At 46.0% G+C, this 17,751-nt stretch overlaps 1 protein-coding gene across 1 annotated transcript; it reads left to right on the top strand.

The window, feature by feature from the left end:
- Nucleotides 1–2,596: 2,596 nt before the first annotated feature.
- On the top strand, nt 2,597–12,591 carry SOST (sclerostin). Its single transcript, XM_044444759.1, has 2 exons — nt 2,597–2,900; nt 8,208–12,591. The coding sequence occupies exons 1-2, from the start codon at nt 2,660–2,662 to the stop codon at nt 8,627–8,629; spliced, it is 663 nt and encodes a 220-aa protein (XP_044300694.1). The 5' UTR covers nt 2,597–2,659; the 3' UTR covers nt 8,630–12,591.
- The last annotated feature ends 5,160 nt before the right edge of the window (nt 12,592–17,751 follow it).

Below are 17,751 nucleotides of genomic sequence, written 5' to 3'. Positions count from 1 at the left end.
TATGAAAATGATGCAGGGTTGCTTGTCCTTGTGTGAACCCAGCCATTATCCTTGTAAGCCTTGTATTATAAATTACAACAACGCTTTAACTTATATATGTAAATATTACTTCCATACTGCAAATAGGCTGAGAGAGTCTTGCTTAAGGTTTCCTAATGAGTTCATGGCCGAGGCGAAGTTTGAATCAGGGACTACTCAGCAACAGAAGGGTGGGGGAGAAGTAAAATTAACTAAGTTCCCATAGCACACTGCCTCTTCATTTCACTGACAATATAGCCGTATTTTGGTTCTTCATGAAGAAGTGTTCTTTGTAACAGGAAAACCCTGTATATTGTTTGATTCTTATGACTTAGATGATATATGGCTTGGAAAAAGCCCTATATTACCAAGAAAGAAAATATTTTTGCATGGAAGTGCCAATGTCTGAAAACACTGCATAGATCTGGATATACAAGGAGGTATCAGAAAGTAGCAGCTGTTCATTATGAGCTGTAAAGCATTGGCAACCATTTTGCTGTTGTTTCCCCAAACATTCTCAGGATACCCCCAGAACAGACCATCAATTTTCAACAGATGTTAACGCGTCTTTGTTTACCTTGCTAGAAAAAGAAAAAACAAGAAAATGGCTTAAGGCAATTTCATTTTAAGGTGTCTATAAGCCCTCCCTGTTTTGGCGAGCATATTTGTCAGGTTAAGTATGGGTACACGAGTATTTATTCAGACGAACAACAGCAACATAAAAATCTGGAGCTCAAAATGTTAGGCGCATGAAAAAGGAAATGCATGTTTGGCACTTGGACAAATGCAGGATGAAGTGAAATCCAAGGAAATGGGTCTGCATTTTCCTTTGCAGAATTCCAGAGAATTGGCTTCAGAGGAGAAAGGGAATTAAAGTTGACAAGACTCAGAATCTTCTAACGTTGGTGAGGATACTGGGAGGGAAATAGTGAAGTCTCTCCCCTTCATAATACTAAAGCTCAAAGTTATCTGATAAAATGAATGGTCAAGAGATTGGGACTAGAGAAAAGGGATTAGCCCTGCATCTGCACACTTAGCTCCCTGCTGCAAGATGTGGTGAATGCCACTGGTTTAGAAGGATTTAAAGGGGGGACTAGAAACATTAGTGGAGGATGCCTGTTAGCAGCTATAGATCATGATGGAGAAATGGAACCTCCATATACAGGGGCAGCATGTCTTGGAGTACCATTCACTGAGGATCAGCAATAGGAGGGGACTGTTGCCTCCTTCATACCCTGAAGGTGCATCTCTTGGGGGCGTCTGGTTCACCATTGCAGCCAGGTAAAGTTTGCTGAATTAGATGCAGGGCTGTTCTTATGATAAGTTTTAGATTCCTTGAAATTCTGTATCCTGCACCCCTGCTGCCCCTGCCAAATGGAATTTCTTCTGGAAATGACAATCAATTAGTTTCCTCTGGTCAGAAGGCAGCTTTGCCATCGGTAATAATACCCTGCCAGATCTGCCCGAGCAAATTATGGCTGTTTGACATGCTGAACAAATGAGCAACTGATTTGGAAGTCTTAGGTGTGTGCACATTTTCCTGAATGGGATTGTGCACAGCTGCTTCAGCACATGGCTGGGGGGTAATGAAGACTACCTGAATGATGGCTTTTGGGTCTTTCAAATTAGATCCAGAATTAGGGTGCAATCCTATGCATGCTTGTTGTACTGTTAACAACAACTCTCGTTGTTAGGAGTGCTGACCTGGGACTTGAGACAGATCTGGGTTCTATTTATTAGTCAGCCATGAAGTCAGCTGGATGACTTGGAGTCTGGTGCTACCTCTCAGCATAACCTACTTGACAAGGCATTGTTGTGAGTATAAAATGGAGGAAAACCTTGAAAACCATGTTAGGTTCCTGGCAAGAGGAAGAAATGCAGGATATACTCCTCCTCCTCCTCCTCCTCCTCCTCCTCCTAACAACAACAACAACAACAACAACAACAACAACAATACTTCCAGCATTCCTCAGCCAGTAGGGTTGGCTGGATATTCTGGAAGTTGTAGGGCTTTTCTCTGTTGATACATGCATAGGGTTCTGCCTTTAGTCTCTTTAGAGGCGACCCATTCAATTCGATAATAATTAAGTTAGGAGTGACTAACAAGTATCATTTCTTTCATTGGGTCTATGCTTAGTATGATTAAATCTGGATCCAAGCAAAGATGTTAATTATTCGAGACAGTCCATAGGTAGGCTCTTGAATAAGCTAAATTTCTGGAAGTCAAGGGGAGAAAAGGTTTTAAGAGAAAAGGAAACGCCTGGCAACTCTGTATAGAAAATTCTCACTGTCCTGCTCCTTCTTCCTTCCCTCCGTACCCCTCCCATCCGTAAAGAGCAAGTGAGAAAAGTCAATGTGAAGACAAACTTCGTAGTAGCTCTTCAGCACCCCCCCCCCCGCCGCTTCCCCCAAGCCACACACCAAATTCTTGGCTCTCCCTGCAGAAGAAAGTGGCATGAATGAGCCCCCCCCCCGCCGGCCCCGCTACTCCTGGCCCCTCCCCATCCCCCTCATTGGCCGGCAGGATTCTGAGAAGGAATTTAAAAAGGAGAAAGCCTTTTCGCCCGGCTTCGGATCCGAGGGAAGAGCGGAGGAGTGCGAGGCCAGCAAGCCGACCTTCCCTCCCCAGCCAGCGGCCGACATGCAGACCTCTTGGGCTCTTGGCTCTTTCTGCCTCTTCTTCCTGCTGTTCGCCCTGCCTTCCGGGCGCGGCTGGCAAGTGCTTAAAAACGACGCCACGGAGGTGGTCCCGGACTTCCCGGAGAATACCGAGGCGCCCGAGGAGCAAGACTACATCCAGAACGACACTGACACCGGCACCATGAACAACCGGGCGCAGCAGCAAGGGCAGAGGCACCCCCACATTGCTCTGAACAGGATGGGTAAGGGAGGCCAAGAGGCGGCGGCGGCGGCAGCGACGGGCTTTTCTTTCTTTCTCCTTGCCCGCAGGTGTGTGGCGGGCTTCCCTCCTCTGGGCAGCACCTGGCTGGCTCTTGAGCAGAACCGCCTGGAAGGTGTTGGCTGCCCTCTTCCAATGCATCTAGAAAGTAAACAGCTCCCCCCCCCTCCCCGTCATCCCCATTTACAACTCCCAGTATCCCCGGCAAGTAGGTCCATTAGGCTAGCTGAGTCACTGGGGTCACTAGTCCTGCACAAATGGTGGATCTTTGAAAGCAAACCGACCTCCACCAATTGATGTTTTCCTCCTAGAGGAGCTGGACTACAACTTCCATCATCCCATCCACCAGGACCATTGTGCTGGCTGGGGACAATGGAAGCTGTACTCCAAGACAAGGGGGGATTTTGGAGAATAGATCAGCATCTCCCAAACCTGGCACGCTCTAGAGAGGTTGCAGTACATCTCTCCCCCTTCCTCCTGACTGGAGATGATGGGACCTGTACTCCATCACTTTTTGGGGTGCTAAGGCTGGTGAGGCTGATTTATTTTGATTGGCTGTGGCCCTCCAGGGTTCCTCGGGAGGTACACATCTTTTCCATTGCTAGAGACTGCATAATTAGTAATGTCAGGGATTGAACCCGTGGCCTTCCATGTGCAGATCAGGTGTTCTGTCACTCCGCCTTTTTGCATCTACTTCCCTTTAGGTGCTAAAAGCTGAAGTGGTTAGGTTTCTGAACTGACTCTTTCGCAATGGCTGAGATGCCCCATCCATTCCTCTGGGTGGAACACAAAGCAGCAGAAGACTTTAGCTTCCAAAGGAGCCTCCTCCCATCCAAGCAAGGGTCAGAGTCCAGCCCACTTAACTTAATCAAGGATGTGGCTTCATTTGCCTTCCGATCATGCCCTGGGATCCTTTGGTCTCCCTGAAGCCACTTTCACACGTGAAACTTCAAGTAGGTTTGCAACAGAGAGCAAAAAACCTACATCAGTCAGAATGACCATTGGCATTACAAATGCCATTCCTCTGCTTTCTGTTGTGTGTGGTCTGTGATTAGACAAAAACAAAGATGTGTGTGAACATGCATGTAGAGCACACATGCTGGAATCTAGAACCAAAAGCCTGCCCCCCCCCACCCTAGTATTCCTGGGGTCCCAATCTAGTCTTACAGGATTACCAAGATAGCAACACCCCCTTCTCCTTCCCCAACCCATCAGTCACTTGGTAGCTTCCCAGACTTTGTATAGTCCCCTGACCCCTGCCTTGTAAAAGCCTCAAATGCTTCTCCTAAGGCTTAGAAACTGGCAATAAGACCTTTAAATCTGAATAAACATGGTCATTGTGATATTTGGCCCCATCCCCTTTCCTTCATCCCCACCTACAGCTGGAACATAGCTTCAGAGGATTCCTCCAAAACAAATTTGTCTTTTTGACTGGTGGTTAAGTAAGCCAGCATGTCTCCAGACATGGCAGGCTGGGGTACTTATTCCTGCTTAATTCCCACTCCTTGCTCAAGTGGACTGTTCGAGGGCATCATGGCAGCAGTTTGCTCCCTTTTTGTCCTATAATGAAAAGTGTAAGGGACAGCTGATGAACCCCGAGAACTTCCTTCCCCGATCTGGCGCACTCTGGATGTGCTGGACTACAAATCTCATTAGCCTTAGCCAGGATGGTCTGTGGTTTACATAGACGGGAGTTGCAGTCCAAACATCAAGAAAGCACCTGGTTGGAGAAGGGTGCCCCAGAAGCAATGACCCTTATTTTCTCAGGTGGCTGGTGCAGGGATGCCTAGCCTGAAGCACCCACTACCTCGCGTGCAGTGTTTGTAAGCATCACAGTGGCTCCCTGATCCTCCAGGTAAGACCTACCTGTCAGGATGTGCTACAAACAGTGGATGTGAAGGTGAGCACTGATGTGGAGGATGGTGTGGTTTGTGACATATTGGAAAGAAAGAGATTTAATTAACGATGGATACGGGGTGTTTAGTATCATGCCCTGGGACCTTTGTATAGGTCTGATATACTAGAATAAATGTGGCAACTCTATATAAATCTCCTAGCTTGGATATATTGGCAAAATTCTACTGTTGCTCTTTCCAACCTGGAGTCCTCTGGATGTGCTGGACTACAACTCCCACAATCCCCAGTTAGCATGTTGCTGTTCTGGCCAGTAGTTGCTCTTTGGGGTCTCAGATGGCTTCCTTTTTCTATCCCCTGCTATCTGATCCTTTGGCTGGAGGTGCTGGGGAACTGACCTAAGATCTCCTGCAGGCAACACATGCCCTTTACTCTTGAGTTGTGCCTAATGCCCAACCCTATGGACTGTCCGCAGGTCCAACTTATTATGCAGGAAGAAGGGGACCTGCATGCACAAACTTCCCTGCATTATGCAACTATTTATATGGCCTGGTTGTCCTGACCACTCTGACCATGAACCCTTTTGGGGAAGGCTTGCCATACAGGTAGAGCATGGTATGTGACTGACACTGACAAGTACAACATGTCCCGTCAGTGGCCATCTGGCATTTCCAGGACAGTTTGCAAGAGTAGAAAACCACAAAATAAACTTTACAAATACATATTTTGTGTTAGTATTTCTATTTTAGTTTGAATGCCACTCTGCTATGTTACTGTATGTTTTCGGCTCCTGAGATCCTTAGTTTTATGTGAAATTATAATGTTTTTATTGTGCACCATCCCTGAGCACTTGGTAGGTAGAGGTCTATAAATGTAATGAATAAAAACCTAAACAAGGAAAGGACAAAAGCTACACAGACTATTGATCTATCCTGTCCCCTACCACCAGACTCCTTCCTTAGTCTCGGTTTAGCTGCCTGAGGAGTGGGGTTCATCATATGGAACTACATTAGATAAATATGCTTTAAATAAAAATTAGGAATGATGATGTTCTTGATGGAATAATTTGTCTGAGCTATGATGCAATCTCTCATGCCTTTTATTAACTTAAAAAGTAATGCAGTCATTCTGTGTAAGATGTTAGATATGTCATAGTTTTATATTCAGTTTAAATAAATTTTCTTTCAAAATGTTATAAGGGAAAAATAAAAACAGAAGAAAATTGCATGTATGTGAGGGCAAGGAAAAAGCACCCTCCAAAATATTACAAGTTTGCTATAAGTCACAGTGTGGGGATAATAGCACTTGCAAGCAATGTGAAGTTTGAACACTCCTCAACCTAGTGCCCACCAGATGTCCTGGACTTCAACTTCTATCAACCTCAGCCAGTATGGCCAGTGGCCAGTAGCGCAGTACTAAATACCTGGAGAATAAACCTAGAACTCTTGCCTGTGGTCCACAACATGTAGAGGATACCAGAGGGCTGGCCTAAGGTCAAGTCGGAGAAACTAGGAGACTTCCTTGGAATGCAGAAAGAAGTTTTTTTCAGGATTGCGGAAAGGAGAGGAAGAATTCCTCACTCTTTGAGGTCCTTCCTCTGCTCAGGCTTCCCAGTGGCTGTTCTTTGCATGGCAACCACAACCATCACAACAAGCAATTCCATTAACATAATGGTCTGGATCAAACAGTGGCAGGAGCAGAAGTCCGCTGCTGCAGTGCGATTTCCACTTGTCCTCTTCAAGCCAACACAAAACCCCCAACTCTGCTCTGGAAATGTGTGGGGTGGGCTGCAGGGGAGAGAGGAAATGCCATTCCACTGGCAGATGAGCAGCATGGGTGGATGCTGTTTCTAGCCTGGACCAATGAAAACACGAAGTAGCCAAGGATTCATGTGGATCAAAGCAGGATGTGCACTGGAGCAGGGCTGGGGGAGGCTTTCAGGGGTCGCTGACTTCTTCCAGTGCTGCACAAGTTGATGGAGCTGGTGTTGGATGTGGCCATGACACATGCATTTGTTCTAGGTTCCTCTGCATGAGGCATTTATCTTGGTGCTTTACTGAGGCTGCTGCTTCTGCTTTCCTTGTGGGAAAATTACTTTGTTCACACAAGCTTTTTATTTGCCTCCAGGAATTTCTTCTCTGCCTTTTTATATGTTCCTTTACACAACACAAGATGGATTTGAGCTATTGAGTGGAATTGTGAAATTACACTAGGGCTCTCTAGAGAATAATGGTAGCATCCAGGAAAACAGCAGGCAAAGTTGGAAAATGGACCTGCAAACTTCTGTGACAATAAATGTCTTGGATAGAGAAGTGTTCTCTCTCTCTCTCTTTCTCTCTCACATACACACTCACACTCTTATTCTTATTCTCAGGATAAGGATTGCTGGGGATGGGTGGGATAAGTTAAAACTTCATCACCCCTTGTGTACCTGGCACTTCACAAAAAGCAGGTCTGCTGGGTCTTGGCCATGGAGTTTATAATCTAAAGCATGTAGAAGGAGGCTGCAGAGTGTGAGGAAGTAGATGCATGGATATCCTGGAGAAGAATGAAAAGCTGTAGAGACCAGAAGCATGATCCAAAGGTGGTTCTGCTGCTGTTTCACAGGGTAGCCTTCGGTGGGAGTGGTACACAGGAATTACAGGCAGCTCTGGCATCACATCTCCACTCATGATCTGTCCTTGACCCACCCTCCATTTCCTGCTTTTGTGCCATAGGAAGCTGATACCTCATTTCAGAAACGCAAACCTTCCTGAAATTACTTTGAGCAAATCTCTGTAATGATCTTCCTGCCCCATTTCTAACATTATCAGAACTCTTTGTCCATTGGTGAGTGAATAAATAGGATCTACAACAAATCATTGCAGTGCGGAAGGCAGCAGGCAATTGTACCCTTTCCTAGAATACGCCATTTCATTCCCTGGCCAGCCAGCCTGCATTTTTTGTCCATTGTGAGAGCTTCCCTTCTTTGGGTTCCCCATTCATACCACTGAAGACTTTGTGGAATCGTGGGGTTTTCTGAACCTGCTGATATTTATCTTATAAAATGATTTATCTTTTTTCCTGCTCACCTGGGTTCTTAAAGCAATGTACAATTATGTAAAAAAAAGCCAATGCAATCTTTAAATCAGGCCAAAGCAAGTTTAGAAATGAAACAGTACAGTTTTCACTGTCCCCACTGGGTTTGAAACAAGCAGAGGAAGGCAGGCAACTCTTGGAAGGAGTTCCAGAGTCAGGGTGATGCTTTGGAAAAGGCTTTGTCTCATGTACTGACCAACCTACTCTCTCCAAGTGGCAGGACTTACAGCAAGACCACAGATGGCTCCTCCCCTCTTGCGTACATCTTCCATGTGCTCTGTAATTAAATCCTAGAGACTGCGACTGGCTGCTCTGTTCCCATGTGCCTGATTGGTAAATAATGTATCTTTTCTTCTAGAACCACTGGAGTTCAGCTGCCGGGAAGTGTATTCTACCCGCTATGTCACTGAAGGCCCATGCCGCAGCATCAAGCCCATACGAGAGCTGATATGTTCCGGCCAATGCCTCCCATCCCATCTCCTCCCTAATTCGATCGGCAAGGGGAAATGGTGGAGGCAGAATGCTTTGGATTACCGCTGCATCCCTGCCCACAGCCGCTCCCAGCGGGTTCAGGTCACCTGCCCTGGTGAGGACATTCGGACAATCAAGGTCAGGACCATCACGGCTTGCAAATGCAAACGGTACACTCGCTACCACAACCGTTCGCAGCTCAAAGACTTCAGCAAGGAGACTGTCCGGCCTCAGAAAAACAAGAAGCCACGCCTCTCCAGAACAAGGGGCAGTAAGGCCAACCAGCCAGAGCTGGAGAACTCCTACTAGGAGTTGAGGACCGGTGCAGAAGCGTAGAGATGTGTTTTTTGTTGTTGTCCAACCCATCCTCCCTTTTTGATGGTTTCACCAGGATCAAAATGGGACCGAGTGAGAGGGGTGGCCAGGGCAAGTGCCCTGGCCGGAGGTTCAGAGGAGATGCAGCCATACAGCTCTCAGACTCTGAGGCTGTGGGGTGAGAGACGGGGGGGAAAGAGTGAAATCCTGAGAAAAGAGCTACTCCGAGGTTAGGAGGGGTTCTGTGGTTGAGAAGGCTGAAGGGGAGCACAGGCTGTGTGTGCACCGCAGGTTCTTCCAGGCTTGCTTGTCCTTCCTTAGCTTGACAAAGAACAGGCATCTCCTGCTCTCGCTCTCTTGCTGTTAATACAATGACGCATCCAGTTAAAACAATGTGATTACTCTAAGGGTGCATGCTCAGATGCCCCCCTTCATTGCAGTCTTTAATGCTTTGCTTCTTCATGAGTTGCAATTAATGTATTGTCCCGTTTTCTACCACAGCGTTGTGCCTGAGCTATGTGCATGTGCTCTGTAGATTTAGGGTGGGCAACTTGCAGCCCTCAGGATGTTTTTGCACCAAATTTCAACCTGCCCTGGTTAGCAGAGCCAGTGGTGTCAAATCCCAAGAGCTGTAGGCCAAAACATGTAGAGGGCTACAAGTTGCCCACTTCTGCCATACATGGTCCATTTTCATTTCCTTTTCCTGGCAGCCCATTAGACTGCACCCAGCATTGCCTGGGAACTGGGGAACTTTTAACAGTCCTTCCATGTTGCACAGAGCCTAATGATGCACATATACTCATAGATAAGGCCACCTTTGAATGAATTTTGCAGGGCCATGTTGGATCCAGAAATTAAAAAATAGGTCTGAAGAACGTGAAAAGACTTCTGTTAAGAGTAATACAAAGAGATGAATAAAGCAACACCAAGATGGGTGAATAGATGCACACAATGTTATATGCATGCGTGCGCGTGCGTGCGCACACACACACACACACACACACACACACACACACACTGATGAAAGCAGAGGAAGACGCTCTGAGAGACTCTTCCAAAGACCTTTGCTTGCTAATTCAGTCAAGATGTTTGAAGTCTGGCCTGCTCCTGTTATTTCAGGGGTGAAAAATACTTTGCAGCCTCTGGCTAAAATATATTTTGTAGCTGCTGGATATCCCAACTTCTTTCTTTCTTTTTAGGAAAACAAGTGACTAGTCCTTGGTTTTTCGTCTTGGAAGTGGTGGGGAAAAGGGGGCCCAAACTGATTTTTTCCAGGCAAGGCTCTGCAAGAAAACAGCTCACTAAGCACAAAGGAAATGTACAAGTTGCATTGAAGCCTACTGCATGGGGTTCCATAAGCACAGCGGTTGTTGCCAAGTGGTTCAGCACAGTTTCCACCCTGGCAGTCTGAATTATTTTTGTTTTAATTCTAGGATGCTGTTGATCTGGTGCTCCTCAGTATGATATGGCTCATCCATTTTTGTATTTCATCTCTGTTTCTAGCCTTTTGCCTGGATCAGAAGTATGTTTTTCAGTCCCCATCATTCGTAAATGCTTGTTTTTAAAGATATTCTCTGCAATCATAAGGTCTGTCAATATTTTTAAATGCAGTAAACTGTAACTGCAACAGTAAGAATTAATAAAATATTGGAAGAATTTCCATTGCACTTGCAGTGCCACAGAGTGCCCTTGCCCAATTGTTTGTCCTTCTAAAATCTTTGTGCAGGGGATACATTGATATTCCCGCTTAGCATGTGGAGGCTTATAGGGCAAGCAAAGTATGTTTACCTATGAGAAAGCTTTACTATGTTCAATGGAGCTTATACTGAGTTGAACACAGACTTAATCATCGTTAGAGCAGACCCACTGAAATCAATGGCACTTAGGTTTAATTGCAACTAATGAAAATCCCATCAGTTTCAGCAGGTTTGCTTTAAGTATGGCAAAGTCTGTACTTAGGTTTGCAACCTTAGGGACTGCAACTTGCCCAAAGGTACCCAGTAGTTTTATGGCTATGGTTGGAGTTGAATCTCCTCCTCCAACAAAGAGGTGCACTATCCCAGCCTTTCTCTACATGATGCTCTCAAAATGCTTAGATTGCAAGTGCCATTAGCCCCAGCCAGGATGGCCAGTGGTTGGCATGATAGGGGTTGTTATCTGGAGCTCACGCCATTTCAGAAAGTTTTCACTAGGGATTGGCTTCTGAGTGCCCTGGGACTCACACAGTGCTTGGAGTACCTGCAAATTCTGCAGATGAGTTGAAGTGAACTGAATATGGAATGTTCCATTCCACACTTCCTGAAACGAGCAATGCCAAACTTCAAACCTCCTTGGATGTCATGCTTTCTATCAGGGGTGTCCAAACTTTATCCTGCAAGTCCAAGATCCCAATGCAGTCTTTGCAGGTTCCTGAGATGGCCTAGGACTGTCAATTATTTGGTAAATTTTCAGCCTTCACACAAGTTTTTGCCATTCTAAATCTCTCTCCTATGGCTTAGTTACTGGCAGTAGAGGCTTTAAACTAAAATCTGCTGGTATTTTGGCCCTCTGTACTTCTGGAATACAGGCCCTGGGAGCTTCTCCAGAATTGAACGTGGTCCTTGGGCAGAAAGAGGTTCAACACCCATGTCCTATAGACTGCACACCCTTTCCTCTAATTCTAGATGTGTTGCCACAGTCCATCAAGAGAAATTTGCACTCTGTCCAAGTCTGGGTAAGGGGTGTGCAAGCCATGGTCCTCCTGATATTGTTGAACTCCAATTCCCATTAGAGCCAGCCAGCATGGCCAGGGGAGATGGCAGCTGTAGAAGAAAATGATATAGGGTTATATCAGGGTGGAAAGAAAGTAGATCTCCAGATATTCTGGACGTCAAATCACAGCATCGCTGATCATTGGCCATACTGCCCAACTTGTAGGAGTTCAAGTCCAAGTCATCTGGATATCTACCTTCAGCCCACCCCTGCCTTGTATATCACCTAAGCCAACCCTGGCCCTGTTATGCCTTGCCTTACACACGGCATCCATCTTGTACTCAGTCTGACAAAGCTTGGGCAAAGACACACTTTAGGCCGATTGTTTCCTCCTGTTTTGAGTTCTTTTACAGAAAACTCAATCCTGCTTTAAAAGTATTTTGAAAGGTGCAGGGCCTCCCCATCTGGGAAGATATGCCCTCCTTCCTCATGGCACTGTCCTCCCCAGAGATGGTGAAAATACTTTGCCAATGCACTTTTCACAAATTGTTTGTCTGCCTTTTAAAAAGGATGCCTCTTGTTCTGAGGCTAAAGCCTGCCATTGAAAATGAAGTCTGGGGCTAAGCCATGGGGAAATAGAATGCTTTCAGAAACAGAGAGAGTTGGACACTAATTATTCCCATTGACTATTTTGGTTAGGGTTGACTGGGATGGTCCAACACCTGGTTGAGGAAGGCTGGAGAGCGTAAAGTGGGGGTGCAGACCCTCCATTCCTCCCAGTTGAAAAACAGCCTCCCTCACCACCGCCCAGTGGCAATGCTGGCTGGGGATGATCAGAGCCAGAATACAATAGCATCTGGAGTCCATCCCTGGTATAGAGAAAGACACCTTGTTTTCAAATTCCTTTATGTTGTCTCTGTGTTCTTGTGTCTATGCTGGGATCAGAAAGCCATGCTAGCCTGTGGGTTGCCTCTATACCATCATTGGTTCATCTTATAAGATGTATGGCCTTTTCTTTGACTTCAGTGGATTTTGTTTCAGTCGGTGGATTTGTTAATGCAAAATACTGTCATTTCTTTCTGAAATATAAGTGACATATTTATTTCCTTGTAAAAAGTATTTATGCAACTTGTTTCTTCCTCTTTGTTTTTCATAATGTAATAAACTGGGCAGTCCTGCTCCTGTGATATTAACCCTAATGTTTCAAAGCTATACAGATTATATTCCTGAAGGTATTAAATTAATAAAGCTGTGTCCATGAAAGAGAGTATGATTGTTCATTTATTTACTTAAAGCATTTCCATGTCATTCCTCAGAAGAAAGGCATCTGGGGAGCCTACACTGAATAAAACAAGGCAGCCCCTTTTGCAATCTAAAAGGACTCAACACACAAGGAAAAAGGAATGGGAAGGGAAGAGAGGTAAAAATCAAGTCTTTCAACATGGCTGGTGGAATAGCCTTCTCTTTCCTCTTCATCCTTCTCAGTGCAGCCTGCTGAAATGCTTTTATATTTTTATTTTAGCAAATATAATACAAGATCAAAAGGTTGGAATGAACTAGCCGATCATCCAATGATAACTGCAGGCCTTCAAGGTAGGATCTACTTCAAGTCTTTCATGAGCCAGATCACCATGTGCCAGCAGTGTGGGTGGGGTTAGGACCAAAACTTATCCAGGTGGTCCATGTGTGCACTCTAAGCAAGTGAGCGAAACCCCAGGGAAGGCAAAATGAAAGCATGAATAAATAAATAAATAAATAAAAACACACATTGGCTTGAGGCCACAATGACTTGTTTAATCCTCAATGCATGCCAGCCACCATTTACCTAATTCACACCTGGGCACAGCTTGTTATGTTGTTTGGATCTAGGCAGCATGGGTTGTTTGAGAGGGAAACACTATCAAATAACTCATATAAATGGCCATTGGGACAGTCCTCTATTTCCAGGATGTGGAATATGCAGTCTTTCAGATCAGGGTTGCCTGCAGGTACATAAAAGATTTGGGACCTAGACCCATAGGCCAAAAATCAGCATATGCATTGTCTGTGTATGTGTGTGTAGATATGGATATATACAGATTTAGGAAAGCTTGAGGATCTATTTACATTTCACAAGAGGCAACACCAATTAATTTATCATTCAAATCATGTCAAGTAAAATAAATGCTTGAGTTCATTTTCCTTCTCCACCCAGATCGTCCCAAACTGGTTGGATTATTTCTCTAAACTAAACTCCAGTGCAGGCAAAGGTGCATGTGTGTGTGTGTGTGTGGGGGGGGTGCGGAGGACACATGCGCTGTGCAGGTAGTGGTGCAGCTAGGCTAGGGCCCTGGGGCCTAAGTCTCCCAGAGGTGTATCAGGGAAGCGGACGCAAACTCCATGTTGCTCTTGCAGTCATGATGGTGCTATGATTTAACTGAGCTTAAAATGCAAAATGGCATTTAGAGTATGTTGGCAAACATTCTACCACAGGAGGAATGCTGAAGCGGCAGAAAAGAAGTGTGAGGATGGGCACTTATGGAAGAAGAGAACTGCTGGTCATGCACTGAAGTTATTCACAAGGCCATGTGAAGCTAAGCATGTAGAGAATTTCTGGGCTTCTTGTAGGTTCTGGGGTGGTTCCTGGGTCTGAATGGTGTGGGGCCTTGCTGGGTTTGGATGACCCAGGAAGCTGCAAAGCTCCGTGCCATGACGGTTATTAAGGTAATCTGTGCAGCGTGCAACTGGCATCTGGGGGGCAGGAAAAAGAAGCCACCATGGGGGCCAAATTTCATTCTGGAGTTGCTCAGGCCAAAAGAGGCAGGACAAAGATAAAAGGAACAGAACCCAAAACTGAAACATACTAGGCTGCAATCCTATATAAATTTCCCTGGAGGCAAGTCCCACTGCAATTCCTGGGGCTGTCTGTCTACAGCGCAGGCATGAAGAAAATTAATTGGTTAATCCCCAAATAAATTAATAGTGCCTAAATTATCTCACTGATTTTAATGGGGCTTAAGTTCAACTAGGCCTGGATCCAACCCTTTATATCCATTATGTTTGCCAAAGATGCACCACATACTTCCTAGTGGTAATAGTGCATAATGAGATGGCTCTGAGAATAAAAAAATCCTTGTTTTTACATTTCAGGTGACTAGATTTCCATGGTAAAACTATGCCTGCTTTTTGCCTCAGCCAGTCGACCACAATAGCAGGAACAGTAATACTGACCTATTTTGCAGGGTTGTTGTACACATCACAAGATAATGTGATGATGCACCAGGAACTTTCCATGGTTTCAGTCCTTTGCACACTTGCTTGGAATTAACCCACTCAGTACAATGACATTTTTTAAAAAGTTGTTGCTTATTACAATGCAGCCCTGGGAGTCTGGGAGCTGGGAATTATATAAATAAATAACTAGTGCCAAAGAACAGGTCTGTGCTTTCTGGTAGATCTCATGACAAAACAGCAGTGAGACCTAGGCATTAGGTCTATTGAGCCAGGAGACCTGGCCTTTGTATACCATGTGTAGCCCTCCTCTGTTTCTCAGAGAGTAGACCGGTTGTCCATTAAAGCCAAGCAATGACCTTCTCTAGGGTACTGCTGGTGTTCAGGTGACAGCTTCCCACCTGGGTGAAATGCTCTATTTTTTCTCAGACTTGCTTCACCCCTCCAGTTCCTGATTAACTGCCCAGTTGCCATGGCCCACTTCATCCCAACACTGCTTTGCATGCTGCCAAACCTGCAACACCCAGGATAACAACAACAGCAGACTTCACTGCAGGGCTATCATCCATCAGAGTTGGTGTTAGAAGGTGGCTCTTTCCTTTGCAGCCCCAAATCTCTGGGAGACCACCTGCCTCATCACCTTGCTGTCCACGAGCAGTACGGCACTAAAACAGTGGTTCCCAACCTTTTCCCACATCCCCAGAAAATGTTTGATTTATGTTTTCATCTCCTACAAAAGTAGTATCACATTTGAAGATGAAAGTCAAATTTCTAATTTTGAAGCACAAATTGAACTACATACAGTACTGTGGGTGAACAAACTGAACTAAAAAAAAGCGTTTAACTCAGTGCCTAAAATTCAAATATAAACTGAGTAATTAGAACAAATCGTAAACAGTAAAATTAATCCAAATTATGAACATAAAATTCAATGACTTCTTTGTTCCTGCTTCTCATTCACAATTTTCCCAAAAGGTGGCACTTTCTTGCTGATTGTGATCTGCAAGTTTGCCTGTGGATTCAGGTGATTCCTAGATTTTGTCTTGATTGACAGAAGAGAATTAAATCCAAATGCAAACAAAATAATATATGATTTTACTACTGGGATAATTTTTGGCAAAAAACGTGATTTTTGGTGCATCACAAGGCAGCCTTCCTCTTTGTTGCACCCCCTGAAATGCCATCTTGCGCTTCCTGGGGGTGCAGGCACCCCAGGTCGGGAACCCCTGCACTAAAGGGGCAGGAGCGCTGATGACCTCTGCTACACAACCAGCTGGCTGAGCTGACTTTTTGCCCACATGCCCTTCACCTCCTGCTGCTCCCCACAATCTTTATGCCTGAGTGCTTTTTCCCCTGAAATCAAATCACCTCCTCTTTCCTGTACTCAAATTCCATTTTACAATTATGGGTGACCTTAGGAGACAGGAGACAGGATCCATTAAAAAGGCACACATGGAGTTAGAGCGTATGTAAGTTAGCATTTTGCACACTTGTTTTATCCTGTGGGCCCCTGCTCCAGATCTTCTTGGTAAGCAGCACTGCCTACATACACTACTCCAGTCCCTTCCCCACTGCTTCGCTTTCAGCCAAATGAATGCAACAACAGTGGACTACTTTGCAGGGCTGGTTTAACTCACATTCTTTCAGCAACAGCCCCCTTCCCAAGTAGGTATAATTATGATGGACTTCATCAGCATAGAAATTGGCAGGATGAATTTTTAATATTTACAACCTTGAAGGGAGGAGAACTTTAAAAATAATGAACATGTCTGTCTTTCTACCTTTTGATCTTAGGCAGGCACAGACCACCACACAATCAGCAACACCAAAATCCCAGATTTCTGAATTGTTTACTGGGAGCAACTTCTCCTCTGTGGATGTGCTCGTGTTCACTCCAAGTACTGAATTTAGATTTCACATGCACACTTTGATAACCCAGCCATTTCCTTTAAAAGGCATTGGCAAGCAGTGTGGTGCTCAATGTGTTGGGCTCAGACCCCACCTCTGTCTTGTGTTCAGTCTTTGGGGAAGGTAACGTCGTGCCATGTGCCCATGGCAGCCATTTTGTGGTGGGCTCCAGGACAGTTCCTCAACTTACCAAATGTGCTCTTTGGCCCAGAAAGCTTGGCTACTCTGGCAGAAATTTGCATCTGGCTTCCTGGCAGCGTTCCCCACAGAGGTCCACAGTGGGATTTTTCTAGGCCATGGAGAAATACAGAGGTAGGCTTTGGCGTAGGGTGACGGCACTTGCCAGTGCATTCAGCAGGTGCCTGCGGGCAGCACTCAGGGGAATGGCCACCGCAGCACATGGCAGGAAGTGACAGACCATCGTCCACAAACATGTGGTTAGTAGTGCAGCCACACAGTACATTGGTCGGCTGCTACCACACTGCAAACGAGCACTTGAAACTGGCCTCAGCGGTCAGGGAGGGCCTGCTCACAGCCTTCTTGCTCTCCTCCTGCCCGGTGTGGGCATGGACAACCGGCTCCAAGCAGCAGCCATTGGCCAAGTCCTGCTGGGAGGCCAAGGGGCCTACACATTTTTGAGGACCACCAGGCGAGGCTCTGAGGGCTCCTTCCCTCAGTGTGATTGCCCATTCACCACTGAGTTTGCTTACTGCTGTTTCTTCTCGTTCTCCTTCCCATCGTTGGCTGCACTTGCTAGCTTGGCAGAATCTGAGAGGGAGCAGGCCACGGCTTCTGCTGCTGCTGCTGCTTCCGCCCAGGGCCAGAGGGAGAGGCAGGTGGACAAGCGGGTGGCAAGTGGGGCGAGAGGAGCCATTTCCAGCGGGCTCTTCTCAGTAGTACGCGGGCCCCCACCAGGTGCCCGTCCCTGCCCACCTTGGTCCCTGCCTAGGAGGAGACAGGAGCGAATCGGAGGATGCCCCTTCCTCTGCCCAGGCTCTCTGGTGCAAGCTGAGGCCACAGGCAGCGCTTCTCGCCCTCTCTCTCGAGGCATTTTCCGGCTGAATCAGTCCCTCGGTGTCCTTTCTGACCTTCTCCCGACAAGCAGGGGCCGATCGGTTTTGTTTACACGGTGGCTTATCGAGCCCCCAAGTTAAACAGTGCACACCTTTATCACTCTGCCAATTTTTGCCGTGCTCGAGGAGTGAGGTTATTTCCATGGCTTAAGAAAACAGCTCGCACGCCTGGCCAGACAAATACACAATGAGGTCATCCTTCACTCGGGACTCTTTCGGAGCAGAGCCGCCCCT

The sequence above is a fragment of the Varanus komodoensis genome, unplaced genomic scaffold, assembly GCF_004798865.1.
Source record: "Varanus komodoensis strain SLA01 unplaced genomic scaffold, ASM479886v1 scaffold45, whole genome shotgun sequence".
Lineage (NCBI taxonomy): Eukaryota > Metazoa > Chordata > Lepidosauria > Squamata > Varanidae > Varanus > Varanus komodoensis.
This window is presented reverse-complemented; position numbering and strand designations above follow the sequence as displayed.